The 18,531-nt window shown below is 43.2% G+C and overlaps 1 protein-coding gene across 1 annotated transcript in view; it reads left to right on the top strand.

The window, feature by feature from the left end:
- LOC134609421 (protein cordon-bleu-like) overlaps positions 1-18,531 on the top strand; it is a 139,152-nt gene that overhangs the window by 63,880 nt on the left and 56,741 nt on the right. The window contains exon 5 of the mRNA XM_063453097.1: positions 16,861-17,103. Coding sequence (XP_063309167.1) covers positions 16,861-17,103 — 243 coding nt within the window. The remainder of the gene's footprint in view (positions 1-16,860; positions 17,104-18,531) is intronic.

Raw genomic sequence — 18,531 nt, forward strand, 5'->3', positions numbered from 1 at the left:
GAAGAGAGTGACAAGGGAGGGAGGGGGGAAGAGAGTGACAAGGGAGGGAGGGGGGAAGAGAGTGACAAGGGAGGGAGGGGGGAAGAGAGTGACAAGGGAGGGAGGGGGGAAGAGAGTGGTGAGGGAGGGAGGGAGGGGGGAAAGAGAGTGGTGAGGGAGGGGGGAAGAGAGTGACAAGGGAGGGGTGGGGGGGAAAGAGAGTGACAAGGGAGGGGGGAGAGAGTGACAAGAGAGGGAGGGGGGAAAGAGAGTGACAAGGGAGGGGGGGAGAGATTGACAAGAGAGGGTGGGGGGAAAGAGAGTGATACGGGAGGGAGGGGGGGAAAGAGAGTGACAAGGGAGGGAGGGGGGAGAAAGAGAGTGGGGAGGGGGAGAAAGAGAGTGCCAAGAGAGTGGGGAGGGGGAGAAAGAGAGTGCCAAGGGAGGGAGGGGGGGGAGAAAGAGAGTGACAAGGGAGGGAGGGGGAAAGAGAGTGGGGAGGGAGGGGGAAAGAGAGTGACAAGGGAGGGAGGGGGGAAAGAGAGTGGGGAGGGAGGGGGAAAGAGAGTGGGGAGGGAGGGGGAAAGAGAGTGGGGAGGGAGGGGGGAAAGAGAGTGGGGAGGGAGGGGTGGGGGGGAAAGAGAGTGACAAGGGGGAAAGAGAGTGACAAGGGGGAAAGAGAGTGACAAGGGAGGGGGGGAAGAGAGTGACAAGGGAGGGGTGGGGGGGAAAGAGAGTGACAAGGGAGGGGGGAGAGAGTGACAAGGGAGGGGGGAGAGAGTGACAAGGGAGGGGGGAGAGAGTGACAAGGGAGGGGGGAGAGAGTGACAAGAGAGGGAGGGGGGGAAAGAGAGTGACAAGGGAGGGGGGGAGAGATTGACAAGAGAGGGTGGGGGGGAAAGAGAGTGATAAGGGAGGGAGGGGGGGAAAGAGAGTGACAAGGGAGGGAGGGGGGAGAAAGAGAGTGGGGAGGGGGAGAAAGAGAGTGCCAAGAGAGTGGGGAGGGGGAGAAAGAGAGTGCCAAGAGAGTGGGGAGGGGGAGAAAGAGAGTGCCAAGAGAGTGGGGAGGGGGAGAAAGAGAGTGCCAAGGGAGGGAGGGGGAAAGAGAGTGACAAGGGAGGGAGGGGGAAAGAGAGTGGGGAGGGAGGGGGAAAGAGAGTGGGGAGGGAGGGGGAAAGAGAGTGACAAGGGAGGGAGGGGGGAAAGAGAGTGGGGAGGGAGGGGGAAAGAGAGTGGGGAGGGAGGGGGAAAGAGAGTGGGGAGGGAGGGGGGGAAGAGAGTGGGGAGGGAGGGGTGGGGGGGAAAGAGAGTGACAAGGGGGGAAAGAGAGTGACAAGTGGGGGGAAAGAGAGTGACAAGGGAGGGGGAGAGAGTGACAAGAGAGGGAGGGGGGAAAGAGAGTGACAAGGGAGGGGGGGAGAGATTGACAAGGGAGGGGGGGAGAGATTGACAAGGGAGGGAGGGGGGGAAAGAGAGTGACAAGGGAGGGAGGGGGGGAAAGAGAGTGACAAGGGAGGGAGGGGGGGAAAGAGAGTGACAAGGGAGGGAGGGGGAAAGAGAGTGACAAGGGAGGGAGGGGGGGAAAGAGAGTGACAAGGGAGGGAGGGGGGAAGAGAGTGACAAGGGAGGGAGGGGGGAAGAGAGTGACAAGGGAGGGAGGGGGGAAGAGAGTGACAAGGGAGGGAGGGGGGAAGAGAGTGACAAGGGAGGGAGGGGGGGAAGAGAGTGACAAGGGAGGGAGGGGGGAAGAGAGTGACAAGGGAGGGAGGGGGGGAAGAGAGTGACAAGGGAGGGAGGGGGGGAAGAGAGTGACAAGGGAGGGAGGGGGGAAGAGAGTGACAAGGGAGGGAGGGGGGGAAGAGAGTGACAAGGGAGGGAGGGGGGGAAGAGAGTGACAAGGGAGGGAGGGGGGGAAGAGAGTGACAAGGGAGGGAGGGGGGGAAGAGAGTGACAAGGGAGGGAGGGGGGGGAGAGAGTGACAAGGGAGGGAGGGGGGGAAGAGAGTGACAAGGGAGGGAGGGGGGGAAGAGAGTGACAAGGGAGGGAGGGGGGAAGAGAGTGACAAGGGAGGGAGGGGGGGGGGAGAGAGTGACAAGGGAGGGAGGGGGAGAAAGAGAGTGACAAGGGAGGGAGGGGGAGAAAGAGAGTGACAAGGGAGGGAGGGGGAGAAAGAGAGTGACAAGGGAGGGAGGGGGGGAAAGAGATTGACATCCATCACACACACACACACACACACACAATCATGCAACCCTTACACACACAGAAACACACAATGCATTCCTTACACACACTCAATGCACCCCTTACAGACGCACACACTGCATCCCGTACATACACAGAAACACACCTTGCAGCTCTTACACAGATTCACACAATGCATTCCTTACACACATATCAGGACATCCCCTACACACTCCACCCCCTGTGAACAAACTCATTGGTGGAACATGAAGGTGGACCCTGAGCTGTGTAAAGGGCCCCCAAAAAAGGGAGCTGCTTTCCGTTCTCCCAGAACATTGATTTTTGTGACCACAGTTACAAACAGCCTCCAGAGATCCTGTTCTACACCAGACCAGTGGTGCCAGACTGCAGCCTCATCATCCTCATCTGGTTGTAAGTAGGCAATGGAGTATATTATTTGTGGCACTAATCTCTAATTTACCTCACATTAAAGAAACACTATAGTCCCTAGAACCACTGCAGCTTAATGTAGTGGTTCTGATGTCTATAGCCTGTCCCTGCAGGCCTTTTAATGTAAACACGGCGGCACTGCAGCACTGGCGTTAGTTAACATGGCAGATCATATGGGTGGGGCATTGTGATGTCACATGGGGGGGGGCGGCAAACTTTACTTTTGCCTAGGGCGGCAAAAATCCTTGCACCGGCCCTGGGTATGGGTTTGCACTTCGAATTGACTCCTATAGGATACATGAAGCCAACGTAAGGACTGAGAGAGGGGTGACGTGTGAGAGGACCGACTAGAGAGGAAAATCAGTCTGGCGGCAGCATTCATTACAGACTGTAGCGAGGCAATACGGCTTTTGGGAAGACGAATTAGGAGAGGGTTACAATAATCCATGCGGGAAATTACTAGAGCATGGGCAAGTTTCATGCAGGCTATGTTTTTAAAATTGAATCTACAAGATTTGGCAACATACTGGATGTGAGGCTCAAAGGTGAGGCCAGAATCAAGTATGACATCAAGACAGCGCGCTTACAAGGATGGACTTATGTGGATAAAACTAATTTTAAGGGAGAGCAAAAGAGGAGGATCAGTATTAGGAGGAGGAAAGACAATGAGCTCAGTTTTAGAGAGATTGAGTTTAAGAAAGCAGGAGGACATCCAGTTAGAGATGGAAGAAAGGCAATCAGTGACACGTTGCAGGACGGCAGAGGAGAGGTCCGGGGAGTAGAGATAAGTCTGGGTGTCATCAGTGTACAGGTGGTAGTGGAATCCAAAAGAGGTAATAAGTTTGCCAAGAGAGGAGGTATAAAGAGAAAATAGAAGGGACCAAGGACAGAGCCTTGGGGAACTCCAACCGAGATAGAACGATGGGAGGAGGTATCATTAGGAAAGGAGAGGCTGGATGAGCGTTGGGAGAGATAAGAGGAAAACCACGATAGGACAGAGTCACAGAGACCGAGTGATTGAAGAGCTTGAAGAAGGAGAGCATGATTAACGGTGTCAAAGGCAGCAAAGAGGTCAAACAGAATTAGTATGGAGTAGTGGCCTTTGGATTTAGCTGCGATTAGGTCATTAGTAACTTTGATAAGAGCAGTCTCAGTAGAGTGGAGAGGGCAGAAGCCAGATTAAAGGGTGTCAAGGAGAGAGTTGGAATTGAGGAAATAAGACATACGGGTAGAGACAAGTCTTTCTAGAAGCTTTGAGGAGAAAGGAAGCAGGGATATGGGACAATAGTTAGAGCGGGAGGACGGAACAAGAGATTTTTTTTCAGGCTAGCTACTACAGTGGCATGTTTAAGGTCAGCAGTTGAAGATGTGTGTTAAGGAAGGTGCAATAGGATCAAGAGGGCAAATGGTGTGGGGCGCGAGGAAATGAGAAGCACAGCCACCTCTTGTTCAAAGAAAGTCTGAAGGGTAGGAAAGGCCTAATCTACGTGTGGTTGAGAAAGACAAAGGCAGGGTGGGGAGAATTCTTTCCTTAGCTGTTCAATCTTGTCGTTAAAGTAACATGCAAAGCTATCAGCTGTAAGGTTAGTTTGGGGGGTGGCCACGGCAGAGTGAAGAAGAGAATTAAAGGTGTCAAAGATGCCTGGGATTGTGGGAGCATGAACTAATGAGAGAGGAAACGTATGACTGTTTGGCGAGGGCAAGGGCTGCGCTGTATGAACACAATATGAATCTATAACGGAGAAAGTCTGACTGGGTGCGAGACTTCCTCCAAGAGCGTTCAGCACAACGGGAGCATCTTTGCTGGTAGCGTGTTGATTTAGTATGCCACGGTTGGGTGCCGGTGGCCATCTTTAGCCGCAAATACATATAGCGGTGTTCGGTCGCCAAGTGCATGGAACTCAAGTCGGGCACTTAACGGCGTGAACACTGCTAGAACTTCCACCTCCAAATAAGATCAGTAAAATACATAAGAACTGAATGGCTTTCGGTGGGAGCAAGCTCCCGAACAAGGACTAAAGACTGATTATGCTCACAAAACCGTTACATTCAGTACTTTTATTGTATTTATCACTCCTGGTCAGTCAAACTAATACTTCCATGGAAGTCCTGAACCCCTGAACCCCTGAACCAATCTGGGTGATTTTTGAATATGTTGGTCCCCCAGATCGGGGCGATCAGAATATATGACTAGATTGGGGTTTCCATGTGTTTTGGAGGTATTTTTAATATGTGGTACAAATTATGTTTTCTGTGAGATAATTTAGTTTAATACAGTGTTTGACTCAATTATCTCCCAGGTATTGAGGAGGGATTGACCTACTTTGTATGGAAGTGTGTCCTGGACCTGAGAGCCAATGTGATTGTGTATTTGTTTTTACTATAGTCTACTCTCAGGTCCAGAGGGGAGTGCCCCTTGCATGGGGATTGTCATAAAACCAGTTCCTGCTTACCCTCAACATAGAGTCTCATCTCATATTTGTAGGGAACTGCTATACCTGCTATAATCACCAGCTCTTGTAAGAGCTACACAGCTATACCGACCTTGGGGATTTGGAAAGCATCACTCTTAATAGTGGCGAAACCCCTCATCCTCTTGGGGTGGCTGCCACAGGCAGAATTGAAGGAGGATTTAGAGTAATAGTAACATGAGATGGGTATGAGATTGGTGTGGTTGCTTGAGTTTGTACGTGGTGAGTTTACTGAAATGGGACCAGGGTTTGAAGAGACATCACCATCGGTTGGAGCAGAAGAATAGAAAGTAAGTGAAGGTGGGAGTAGGATTTGAAAGTTTTGTAGGAGGGTATATATATATATATATATATATAGAGGATTTGGGAGTTGGAGGAGATAGGCTAGAAAGGTATATGTTGAGTGCATGGGATGAATAGAGAGGGGAGGGGAGTAAAGTGGAAGTAAAGAAGATGATGTTGCCAGGGACAAGTGAACAGAAGGATAGTGATATTTTAGTAATGAGGGAAATTAGTATGAAAGTGAAAAATAGAAGGGGGAACGTTATTTAGAGAAATTATACATCTGTATGTATATAATCATAGGCATATATATACACACATATACCTTTTTGTGATTAAACCATGGTTAAGGGTGCAGTTTGTTAACAGAAGGATTTTGGGTGAGGAGAGGTTTAGATTTGATTGGTGTGTTTTGAAGACCAGCTAATCTGCACTATCTATAAGTATGGTAATGTTAGGGACCAGGAACCAGACAGAGACAGAGCTAGATGCAAAAACACCTTTATTAGTAAATAACAAAGAAATAACCAAAAGCAAATTCCAGGAGGCAAGCAGGGGTCAGTCACCAGAGCGGGTAGTCAGACGAGCCAGGATCAGGAGAATGGAGAGCAGCGAAGTCAGGAACAAGGCCAGAGTCAGGAACAAACAGGAAACACAGGAGCAAGGAGACTTCTGGGGAACAGGAAACCACGCAAGGGCAAGGAGGTACTGGGATTTCCTGCTTAAATAGGCTGCACTGATTAGCAACAGGGTTGATTACTATTCTTAGGTGAGTAACCGTGGCAACATACTGAAGGAGCTGATCGTTAATCTCAACTGAAAAAGGAAGGGTTGCTGTTTAAAACGGCAAAGAAACCCTGACAGGTAATGACCATGGGGTGGCTTGGGCAGCCTTCCAGAGATGATACCGCTGCTTAGAAGATTCTGCAGGGTTTGGTTGCTTGTGAGTAGTGGGTACAGTTAATCAATGTCTTCATGCATCAGCAGATTTATTGGAAAATCCTAACAGATACAGCAACGTTTCGATTCCTTCAGGGATATTTATCAAGCTTGATAAAGATCCCTGAAGTGATTGAAACGTTGCTGTATCTGTCATGATTTTCCAATAAATCTGCTAATGTATGAAGGCCTTGACTGCCTGGACTACTTTGCAGTTCCTTGTTTTTTGGTATGGTTTTGTTTTTCTTTGATATGCATTTACAGCTGTGAGAACAAAGGGGAAGAGTCAACGATAAATAACAAGAATAAGCAGCAACGCAAAAAAGGGAATCCCTCAAAACCCTTAATAAAACAAGCTAGAGGATGGGGGTAAGGGCTGCGCTAAGGGCTAGTAACATTAGTCTAAAACAATAAAAACCAGACCAAATGGTCTTAATGGATAAACAACAACAAGTAAACCTAAGTAGATAAAAAATGGTGGAGAATAAAAACTGTCACTTGAGACAACAGAATAAAAATAGATCCGTCCAGATAAAAATATATTATGGAGGTAAATAAAAAGTCATATAAAAGTCTCACTAATATATTTGGATAAAGTAGGGGTACAGTCCTCGGGAGTTGATCCGTCCGGATTGATAAAATATCTGTATATGTGGAGACAAAAGGAGAACACGACAAACAGCCGGTAGTGTAATATTGTAAAATCCAATGGTAAAATAGATAAAAGGAAGGTAATACACTCACATTTGTGAGAGCTTTAACCACCTCAGGGGTGAATTATTCTCCACTGTTTTTTATTATCTAAATAGGTTTACTTGTTGTTGTTTATCCATTTAGACCATTTGGTCTGGTTTTTATTGTTTTAGACTAATGTTACTAGCCCTTAGCGCAGCCCTTACCCCCATCCTCTATTTACAGCTGTGAGACTAATTGACTTTGCCACAGATGGACTCCAATCAAAGTGTAGAAACATCTCAGAGATGATCCAGACAAATGAGATGCATCTGAGCTAAATTTTAAACGTCAGTGTAAGAAATTATGACCCTTGTAGATTCTAGGTTCGACTCTTACCTGGCTTGTCAATTCTGTAAGAAATTATAACCCTCTTAAAGGGTTATTCTTTTTGTGAATGTGTGACAAATAAGACACAAATACAAGTGTATAAAATAAATGTATTGTTAATATTGATTTAGGATACTGTTACAGATTTTTAAAGGAATTTACGCAATACACATTATAACCATATCCAGTCCAAAACCGAAAGATACATAGTAAAAGGGCAATATTTAAACATTTAAATGAAGATCCTCACCTTGCGCCTTCATCTTTGGTAATCTGGGATAGTTTGTATCAATTCACCATGGCACCTCTGCTTTGCTGTGCTGTCCTCCCCAAAAGAGACAAAGGGAGAAAAGAGAGCAACCTCCTTGGCTTTTGTCCTTTTAAAGACTGTTTCTTGCAGTCCTTAACTACATGTCCCAGAATCCCATTCACCTCCCAAAAAGCGGTTAATCCAGCCCCCTTTTTCCAGAGAGATCTGTCTTTACACAAGTCTTTCCCTTCGATCTTTTCACCCTGTAAGAAGTGACCGATTAGGTTAGGTTTCTGAGTAAGTTGGACAGGATGGGTTGGGAAAACACATACTTCCATGGTTACACCTAGATGTTAATAACTCAGATCTTCTGATCTTTTATTTTAGCTGGGTGCTGTAAAATGCAACAGAAAGCGTTGATCTTTGTCACACTGTTATCAAGTAGATGACCCCAAGTTGTGAAACCAGTCACATACACAGAAAGTTATTTACAATATTGCAGTTTTGCATATCAATTTATTACATTCCCCACCTAGAGGGCGAATGACTCAAAATTAAAATGGCCCATCTTAAATAAATACAGTATTTTATTATGTGTGTTTGGAATATGTATATGTTTTACTGAGACACAAGTGATTTGACAACCACATATATTTAAAATTTAGGGGACTGCGAGGCATAATTTAGCCAAATCATTGAGGCACTCACAGTCATATTCTTTCACCAATAATTTGAAATCCTTCAACCATATCCTTTACCTTCCATTACCCTCATAGGCTCAGCATATGCTTACTGCAACCTTGATTTCACTCCCATCTCACTCAGTTACCTGTGCCACCAACACTGCTTCCACCACACAGTTCCTTTAACCTTGGGCTTGCATACTTTGAGCTTTTAGGCCTCTGACCTCTGCCACCTGGTGTATTTTCACACCAGAAGCTGTTCGCTTATATAGTGTAATGAAGAGACTACACAAGGGAGAAACACAGTTTATTGTTTGTAGTAGGGATCTGAGTGTGAAGGTGCACATTTATTGAAAGTTGTATAGCTGGAGTGGAGTTATTTACAATATTGCAGTTTGGATATCAATTTCTTACGTTAGCAAATGGTCTGAATACCGTATTTATCGACGTATAACACGCACTTTTTCTCCCTGAAAATAGGGGGGAAATGATGGGTGCGTGTTATACGCCGATATCCCATATTTACTTACCTGTCTTGAAGCGTGGTCCGGCTTCACAGCGCGCACCGCGGTACTGGAACTTAAATTTCAGGTTCCGGTTTCCGGCGGGACTGAAAGGAAGTGTGCACACTACTGTGTGCACACTTCCTTTCAGTCCCGCCGGAAACCGGAACCTGAAATTTAAGTTCCAGTACCGCGGTGCGCGCTGTGAAGCCGGCCCATGCTTCAAGACAGGTAAGTAAATATGGGACAAGAGGGAAAGGGCACTAGGGGACACTATGGGGGGGGACACTATGGGGGGTGGAGAATACTATGGAAAGGGGGGGGAGAATACTATGGAAAGGGGGGGGTCACTACTATGGAAAGGGGGGGGTCACTATGGGAGGGGGGGGGAGATAGTCAGATAACTGTCACAGGTTCAGTGCTACATACATGGTTAAAACGAAAACTACCTCTGTCAGTTAAAATAAATGATTTACATAATAAAAAAGAAATCAGGAAGCAGGTATACTGTGACATGTTGCAGTATTTTAGACAGCAAACAATATCATTCACAAAATGAAAACGTATTTTACATACAGGTTGTACATATAGACAAAGTATATAATGTTATGCCACTAAACTTTACAAACTATAAGTATTAAAAAACAAAACAAAAACAGTTTAAGTGTATTGAAGTAACATTAAAGTAAATGAGGGGGGGGACACTATGGGAGGGGGGGGAGAATACTATGGGAGGGGGGGGAGAATACTATGGGAGGGGGGGAGAATACTATGGGAGGGGAAGAGAATACTATGGGAGGGGAAGAGAATACTATGGGAGGGGGGGAGAATACTATGGGGGGGTAGGAGAATACTATGGGGGGGTAGGAGAATACTATATGGGGGGGAGAATACTATATGGGGGGGAGAATACTATGGGAGGGGGGGAGAATACTATGGGGGAGGAGAATACTATGGGATGGGGAGAATACTATGGGAGGGGGAGGATACTATGGGAGGGGGAGGATACTATGGGGGGGGGGGAGAATACTACGGGAGGGGGGGAGAATACTATGGAAAGGGGGGGACACTATGGGATGAGGGGGGGGAATACTATGGGATGAGGGGGGGGAATACTATGGGATGAGGGGGGGGAATACTATGGGATGAGGGGGGGGAATACTATGGGAGGGGTGGAAATTTCCTGGAATTTCCTTCTGAAAATGAGGTGCGTGTTATACGCCGATAAATACGGTACATTGTTAGTTCCGGAAATATTTGGATACTGACACAAGTTTTGTTATTTCTGCTGTTTATCACATTCAAGTTAAATATTGATCATGGGCCTAAAGTGCAGTCTATCAACTTTAATTTGAGGTTATTCACATCCAAATTGGAGGAAGGGTTTAGGAATTACAGCTCTTTATATGTAATATGTAGCCCACTCTATTTCAAGGGACCATAAGTAATTAGGCAGTTGACTCAAAAGCTGTTACATGGACCGGTGTGGGCTATTCCTTTATTATTTCTTCATCAATTAAGCAGGTAACCATTATTTTTTGCAGAACAGCCACACACCTGACAGCACCCACACTCACCCTTAAAATGTATAGTTTCCCTCTTTTTTTTGGAAATGTTATGAAGTATACTATAGTTCTCCATTTTATGATGAGAGGTGATTTAATTTGTTTACAATCACCTATGCATAGTCTGGTCAGTGATTTCAACTATAGCTGTGTTCTTATGAAAACAATCATCAGAACACCGTTATTACTTCTCATGCTCAAATTGGGCAAGTTGGAGAGAATTTGGAATACCATGAATGTGTATGACCCTACTTTTTGGTTTACTATGAAACTACAATTCTCCCCATATATCTTGGCTGAGCCTTGTTTTAACCCCTTAATGACGAGTGACGGACGAGGTTCGGCACTCAGGGGAAACCCTTAACAACGAGTGACGGGCCTCGTCCGTCACCCGTTAAAACTAACCCCATATTGCCGCAATCGCGGCGATCGCGGGGTTAATGGTGCTCTGGTCTGCCTCTGTATTAGAGGCAGACCGGGAGCACCGGATCCGGCTGTCCCAGCTCATGTGCCCGCTCTGACAACATGTCAGAGCGGGCACATGTGCTCAGTATACTCACCTTCCGCCTCCCTGCACTTCCGGTTTACTGTGAAGTGCAGGGAGAAGGATCAGTGCTGATCCTGCCCCCTGTAAAAAAATTAAAAAAATAAAGTTAAATTAAAATCCCACCCCCCTTTACCCAGTTTAATAAAAAATTAACCCCTTCCCTGCCAATTGATCACTGACTACAGTGATCAATTGGCAGGAATTTCATTTTACTATGATCTGACTTGTTTTTTTAACCCCTGAGGGTTAATTCTTTTTTTTTTTTAACCCTCAGGGGTTAAATGTATTTTATTAATTAATTTAAATACTTTAAAATTATAAATTTAGCTAGCTGGGGAGGGTAGAAGTTAGTGGGGAATTGGGGGATTTAGTGTTAAGCTAACTAGGGGTTAACGTTAAAAAAGTTTTAAAATAAGCTTTAAAAAGTTAAAAATTAAGTAAAAAATAAAAGTTTTAATAACGTTTAAGTAAAAAATAAAAAACACCCCTTTTACCCAGTCCGAATAAAAATTAACCCCTTCCCTGCCAGTCGATCACTGCCTACAGTGATCAAAATACAGATCACAGTATTATACTGTGATCTAATTTTTTTTAACCCCTGACGATTAACTTTTATTTATTTTTGAACCCCCAGGGGTTAAATTTATTTAATTAACTAATTTAAATATTGTTTAGTTAAATATTTTGCTAGCTAGGGTGGGTGGGAGTTATGGGAAAATGGCGAATTTACTGTTAGTGCTGCTTACTGCTAATTAGGGGTTAACGGTAAGGAAAAAGCTTAGAAAAATGCTAAATCTGTAAAAAAAAAGTTTTAAGAAAGTTTAGGAAACTTAAAAAAATTAATAAGCAAAACAAAAGTTTAAAAAATAGTTTAAAAAGTTAAAATTTTTAAAAAGTTAAAAAATACATTTAAAAACGCTCATTACCACTACACCTGGAACAAACTAGAGAAAAAATAATCCCACGCCAAGGTTCAAAATATGCCTTTTGAATTACGCCAGGGTGTATTCTTTAATAAATAGTATGTGTTTGTGCGGAAGTTTCAATAACCAACCATCTAAACTACTCCAAATTGGAACATGGACACAGCGTAAAACTTCAAAGTTAGAAAAAAACTGAATGGCTGTGTCTCAAATGTGCCCCTTCAACATCCACATATACCTGGCAAAGGTACATTCGGGGGTATTACTGTACTCAGACCACATAGCTGAGCAACATATTAAGTATTATACAGTCGTAGCACACATAAGGTTTGCAAAATATACTGTGGAAACTCACTTTGTGTGTCAAAAGGCAGAAAAAACGCTTATTACCACTACACCTGGTACAAGCTAGCGGAAAAATGATCCCACGCTAAGGTTCAAAATATGCCTTTTGAAATACCCTGGGGTGTATACTTTAAGAAATGGTATGGCTTCATAGGGTATTTGGATTATATAGCCTGGTAAAATACTCTAAAATGGGACATGGGCACAGCGTAAAAATTTAAAGTTTGAAAAAAAATGCAATGGCTGTGTACCAAATGTGCCTCTCCGATGTCCACATATACCTGGCAAAGGTACATACGGGGGTATTTTTGTACTCAGCAGACATAGCTGAGCAACATATGAAGTATTATACAGTGGTAGTACACATAAGGTTTACAAAATATATTGTGCAAACTCACTTTGTGTGTCAAAAAGGCAGAAAAAACGCTTATTACCACCAACCATAATGTTGGTTAATAACACTGTGAAAGTAACACTATATATGTATATCTGTAGGTGGTTTATTGGGCTCTTTGTATTCATTTTGTATCTATTTTAGATTTTATTTATATCCAATACTTTTTGTTCAAGTTGTGGGTACACAGAGGACGTTTTTGGGTTACTATGTGTGCCCACAATTTTATTAAGTTACAGTATGCCATGTATGCTGTTTGTCAATGTTATATGGACTCCGTCCCTTCCCTGGAATGTTTTTCTGTTTCCTTCTTGCCGTTTTTTCGGCTTGGGCTAACATGCGTTCCAGTGTGGAACGCGGAAGTCGGGTATGTTTCCTTGCCGTCAAAGACTTTGACGCATGTGTTCCAGAGTGGAACGCGGAAGCGAAATGCATCCACGTCACGAGTTTACAATCAACCAATGAGAGATGGTCTCAGACGAAACCCGGAAGTAAGTGATTTTTTCGTGGCAAATTCAAGAATCACCCACTGCTGGACGGATATAAAAGAAAGACGTCCTCCATCCATCTGATATCCCTGATGAAGTCTTGATAAAGACGAAACGCGTTGGATTAAGGATCTGGACTCCTTGTTTCCAGTTTCATTTTTTTATTGTATGCACATATCTTTTTGGCTGCGCTGTGATCAACATCCTGTTTGCTGGTCTTAAGGACACTTCATGGTTCCACTTGTTAGTGGATATATGCTGACTGGCTGCAGTGTGTATGTAAGTGCAATCAGTGTAATAAATTGTTTTCTGTTTTTACAATATTGCCCTATATGTTTTTTCTTTCATTCTGAGGATCTGACATGTATACAATACCTGTGACAAGAAAGACAAATTCTTCTTAAAGACACCCTGTGGAATATTCAGGGGAGATAAGCGCAGATCACCAGTGGCTCTTGTAAGTTCTCTACCTCCGGGCTTGAGCCACCTCTGTTTTACATACTTCACTATTGTGTGATTTTCTATTATTCTCAGATTGTTTCAAGAATATCCCCTGTCAGACAGGTTGTATTGTTTTTGTATTTATGAGCTACCCCCTTCTTTGATCTATACTCCTCCTTTTGGTGTTGTATAGATTTGTTTTTGTTCAACCTTATTTGGTGTAAGTGAGGTACACTCTTGGGGTGTTAGCTTTTTTCCCTTCATCTTTCTTGGGTTTTATACAGTACACCTTTGATATATTGTATTTATTGGGGGTGTCTTTTTACTCAGAAGACTTAGCTGAGCATAATTTGGGGGTTTTGAACTTAGTGGCACATATGAAATGTACAAAATGCCCAGCAAAAATGCAATCCATATGTAAAAAAATGCCCAAAATAATTTTTTACCAAATACTTTGGCAAATATTGGTGGAAAAATGGGGGCATGCTAAGGCACAATATGCACCTTATGAGATACCCTGGAGTGTCTACTTTTACAAATGGTAGGCCTTTGTGGGTTTTTTTTTTTTTTGAACAGTCAAACTGTTATAATACCCCAAATGGAAGCATAGGCTCATTAAATCTGTCTCTTAAAACTCTACTGTGAATACTGAAAAGGACAGGTTTCGCTTCACGAAATAGTGCCAAAGACATACAATGGGGGTGTCCTTTTACTCAGAAGACTTAGCTGAGCATAATTTGGGGGGTTTGAACTTAGTGGCACATATGAAATATACAAAATGCCCAGCAAAAATGCAATCCGTGGGGGCGGGGCCTGACTGTGATGGCGGCCAGATGCCTTTTCAGAGAGCTCCGGGCAAATCATCGATTCTAAGCTACTTACCTGTGTTCCCGGCGCTTTTTCTGTGTCAGGCTGCGAAGCATGAGTGCCTTGTGTTGAGGGACCGGTTTTGTAAGGTCAGCAGCAGCCGTCTAGTGTAAGCCCTTAACGGGCTGGAGTGGGGCCTGAGAAGCACTGTGGAGGGGAGAGGCGGCCGCTCTCCCAGCCAGGCTCGGGCGGACCTTCGTCCAAATCTTGAAGGCGCCCTGCTACCCCCCCCCCCTTTGGACAGGTGGGGGAGATCCCGGTCCCCACCCTGGAGACTCACTCACATCACCAGGGCTGTGCGATCCTGCCTCAAACAGCGAGGATACACCACATGGCATACCCAACATGGCGGATGCCGCAGGCCCCAAGCCTGACTATGGAGGTGTGATGTCCAGAATGCTGTCCTTCCTGGACAAACTCATTGCCGACTTCTGGGGGACGCTGTCCCACCGACAATCTGTACCTGCCCAACAACCCTTGCAGGATCACCCATCTAAACCTGCACCCCGACAGTCTCAAACTTGGAGTGGCACAAAGAGAGTGCGAAAATGGCGGAGAAGACTGAGTCGGCGGAGCACGAGAGGCGGGAAGTGCAGGCCTGCATCAGAGAGGGGTGCATATAGAGCCGGCAGCTGGAGTGTCAAGAAGGGTACCACAGGGAGAGGAGAGCAGGTGATACCAACGGAGCTATCACATCATATGAATGCTTCATCGATCTTGCCTGGATTAGTATGCCTACCAACTCACCCTATTACCTGGTACTGCACCCTGCCCATGATGGGCATAGGCTGAATGCCCAGAGGGTCGTCTTCCTTGCCCTCCCACTGCACACAACCAGGAGACATCCTCCCTTCTTGACCTAATTGCACGCTATGGCGGACATTCCTGTTGAAAGTGTTACCTTTCTGCTGCCCCTGCATTATTTGTCCCCAATACTTTAGCACTAGCACCTGCCACTACAGCCACCCAGGGTGGCATACTTCACTTGTATATTAAGTTTGCATAACCCACTTTATTCACTTATTACTAGTTACCTTAGTCTGATATACTTATAAAAAGTGATGCTAGATTATGTCTACGCTACCTTGTTATGACTAACTCTTGTTTGGATGTCATGTAGACTTCTATGATAAGCTTGTTTATTTCTTGTCACTTAACAAAAAAACAAAAAAAAAAGCGCAACAAATCATCTTTACCACTATGTCACTGCATCACCTCATGTAACCCGTTAAATGTATTGACTTCACAATGTATCTGACAATGCGCTTCAAAAAATAAAGAATTAAAAAAAAAACGCAATCCGTATGTAAAAAATGCACAAAATTATATTTTACCACATTCTTTGGCATATATTGGTGAAATAATGGGGGCATGTTAAGGCACAATATGCACCTTATGAGATACCCTGGGGTGTCTACTTTTACAAATGGTAGGCCTTTGTGGGGTTTTTTGAACAGTCAAATTACTATAATACCCCAAATGGAAGCATAGGCTCATTAAATCTGTCTCTCAAAATTCGACTGTGAATACTGAAAAGGACAGGTCTCCTATATGGCACTGTAGCTTCACGAAATAGTGCCAAAGACATACAATGGGGGTACCGTTGTACTCAGCAGAAGTAACTGAACACATAATAAAACTTTGTACAGGAATAGCACACACCAACTTTACAAAATACACATGAGAAGTTCTTTGTTATAAGTTTGTGTGCCAAAACCCCCAAAACACACAATTTTACTCCAATATTTAGCAGAGGTTGGCAGTAAAATGGCTACGTAGAAAGTGTCAAAACAACCTTAGGTAAATAGCCTGTGGTGTCTACTTTATATAAATATATACTTTTGTGTGGCAATTTTGTTTTATTTTATGGCTATTAAGCTTACAAGACAAACATACCAAATTCTAAAATCGCTCCACATTAAAAGTTTATTTTACTCCTTGTGCTTTGTGACCTGTAACTACGAAAAAAAACTTAAAATCCCAGACACATTATATATTCTGTTAATCAGAACAACTAAATGAATTTACTTTTAATTACTTTCCTTAACCTGCACTAATTGTGCACACATTATTATTGCAAAAACTGTAAAAAAAAACTCAAAAATTTTCATTTTTTTTTAATAATAAGTAAGCATTTATGTATATATATGTTACATCAAATTAAAGCCCTTTCTGTCCTTTAAAAAAACGGTATATAATATGCATTGGTGCTATAAATTAGTAAAATGCAAATTGCAGTTGAACGCAAACAGCAAAAAATGCAAAAAAAATGCCGTTGTCATTAAGTGAAAGACAAGCTTCCGAAGCTCTGTCCTTAAGGGGTTAATAGCCTTACAAAGGCTTAAATTTGGATTTGCTTATGTTTCTCTTCTTAGTTATAAAATGAGTAGAATGTACCAACCACCTAACTGATTAACTATATTATGAAACTATATATTTTATTAATAAAGCTATGTATTTGCAGAAAATAAATTTTATTTTATTTCTAAGGTATCTTCAGCTGCTTCCGATGAACTTCAAAGAGATTCAGAATTACAAAGAAAAAATGAAGAACAAGAGGCCAAACAGCAATCAATGACTCCACCACCACTGCAGAAACCACCCCCTCCACCTCCCATTGTAAAAAAATCCACAACCAAGGTCACACCAGTTTTCACAAACAACTCTGTAGAAGCAAGAGAGGCCTTAATGGAAGCTATTCGCTCTGGCAGTGGTGCATCAAAATTAAAAAAGGTACAGTTGCATAGCCCAAGCATATATTGTATATAACATATTTATAGAAATAACATATGTTAATATCTTAACATATGTTAATTCTCCCTATTCACACCTTCCTGCATGTGACTTGTACAGCCTTCTTTAACACTTCCTGTAAAGTGAGATCTAATGTTTACACTTCCTTTATTTAATTTAGAATGTTGTATCTCGTGCATTGTTAATATCTTGGTAGGCCTTGCAGGCTCTTTTTTTCTGGGAGATGCCTATTGTTTAGGTACCCTTTGGTGGGGGATGGAAGGGACCCTTTCCTGCCATAACCCCTTCTATTAAATGATATATAGAGAGTTAATGTAGCAATGCACAGCTCTGTGTGTGTATGTAGACTCATTTTTGTTCTAGAGATCTATATATAAACTGTACACTACAGGGCTCCCTTTAACCAATGCTGCCATAAAGCATGCTTGCAATTTAAGGTGAATATCTTAATCCTTTTGTACAGGAACTATTGACCTGGGTATATGGTGTGTTTCACTGCAGGAATTAGTGAGATAAAATCCTCTTTCTGTAGACTCACATCTAGCATTTTTCCACCCTATTATTGTCATATCCACCATTATTTCCTAGACACATTTCTACAGGCTGGTGATGCAGTTCCTGTCACTTCTTCAGGAAAGCATATAATTTATGCTTCATTCCACCCTCCTCCCCATGACTCATCTCCTGCAACTGTCAAAAATCTTCTCAGTCTAAAAGCACTGTGCACAGTTATGAAAAGTAATTTAAAAAGAAAACTGTGTGGTTTGAGAAGAAAAATATTGACAGGTAGCATGCAATCTGCTTGCGCTGTTCCAGAAATTTAGATATGAACTTTGTCATTTAAGCAGCCCTCAACAGTTACTTTTTCCAGAGACGACTATAGAGATTTAACCATTATAGTAATTAATCTGTTTTGATGCACTGATTAGCTTTTAATAAAATATAGCAGCATCTATAACTTGTTTCAGAGATCTCAGTTACAAAAAACTAAATATTGTAGATCACCAACGTGAATTGCATGTCAAACATGAAATTGTTTATTGTGAGGATTAATATGGATTTTGCATCCCATTATACATTCACATGAACAATTTTACCATGGACAAGTTACATATATAGCTATTTTTACACTTTTATTGGAAAAAGAGCAGATATAAGGGTTTTGGTCATTAGCTTGGCTAGCAGAGCTTGGTTGCTACTTCTAAGTGCTGCTTCAAAGTGTGTGCTTGGAGATATTCTGGAGAGTTTTACAGAATCTTCAACTGTCTAAGATGTTGCTAAGAGTTTTCTTTTTTACTGTTACACGGAAGATTCATCTATAGGATAAGGTTACTGATTGCACAAGGTTTGATTTCTTGTTGGTAATTGGTAAGGCATTTGATTAGCTAGGTATTTGCTATTGATTGT

Source organism: Pelobates fuscus, chromosome 4, assembly GCF_036172605.1.
Source record: "Pelobates fuscus isolate aPelFus1 chromosome 4, aPelFus1.pri, whole genome shotgun sequence".
Taxonomy (NCBI): Eukaryota; Metazoa; Chordata; class Amphibia; order Anura; family Pelobatidae; genus Pelobates; species Pelobates fuscus.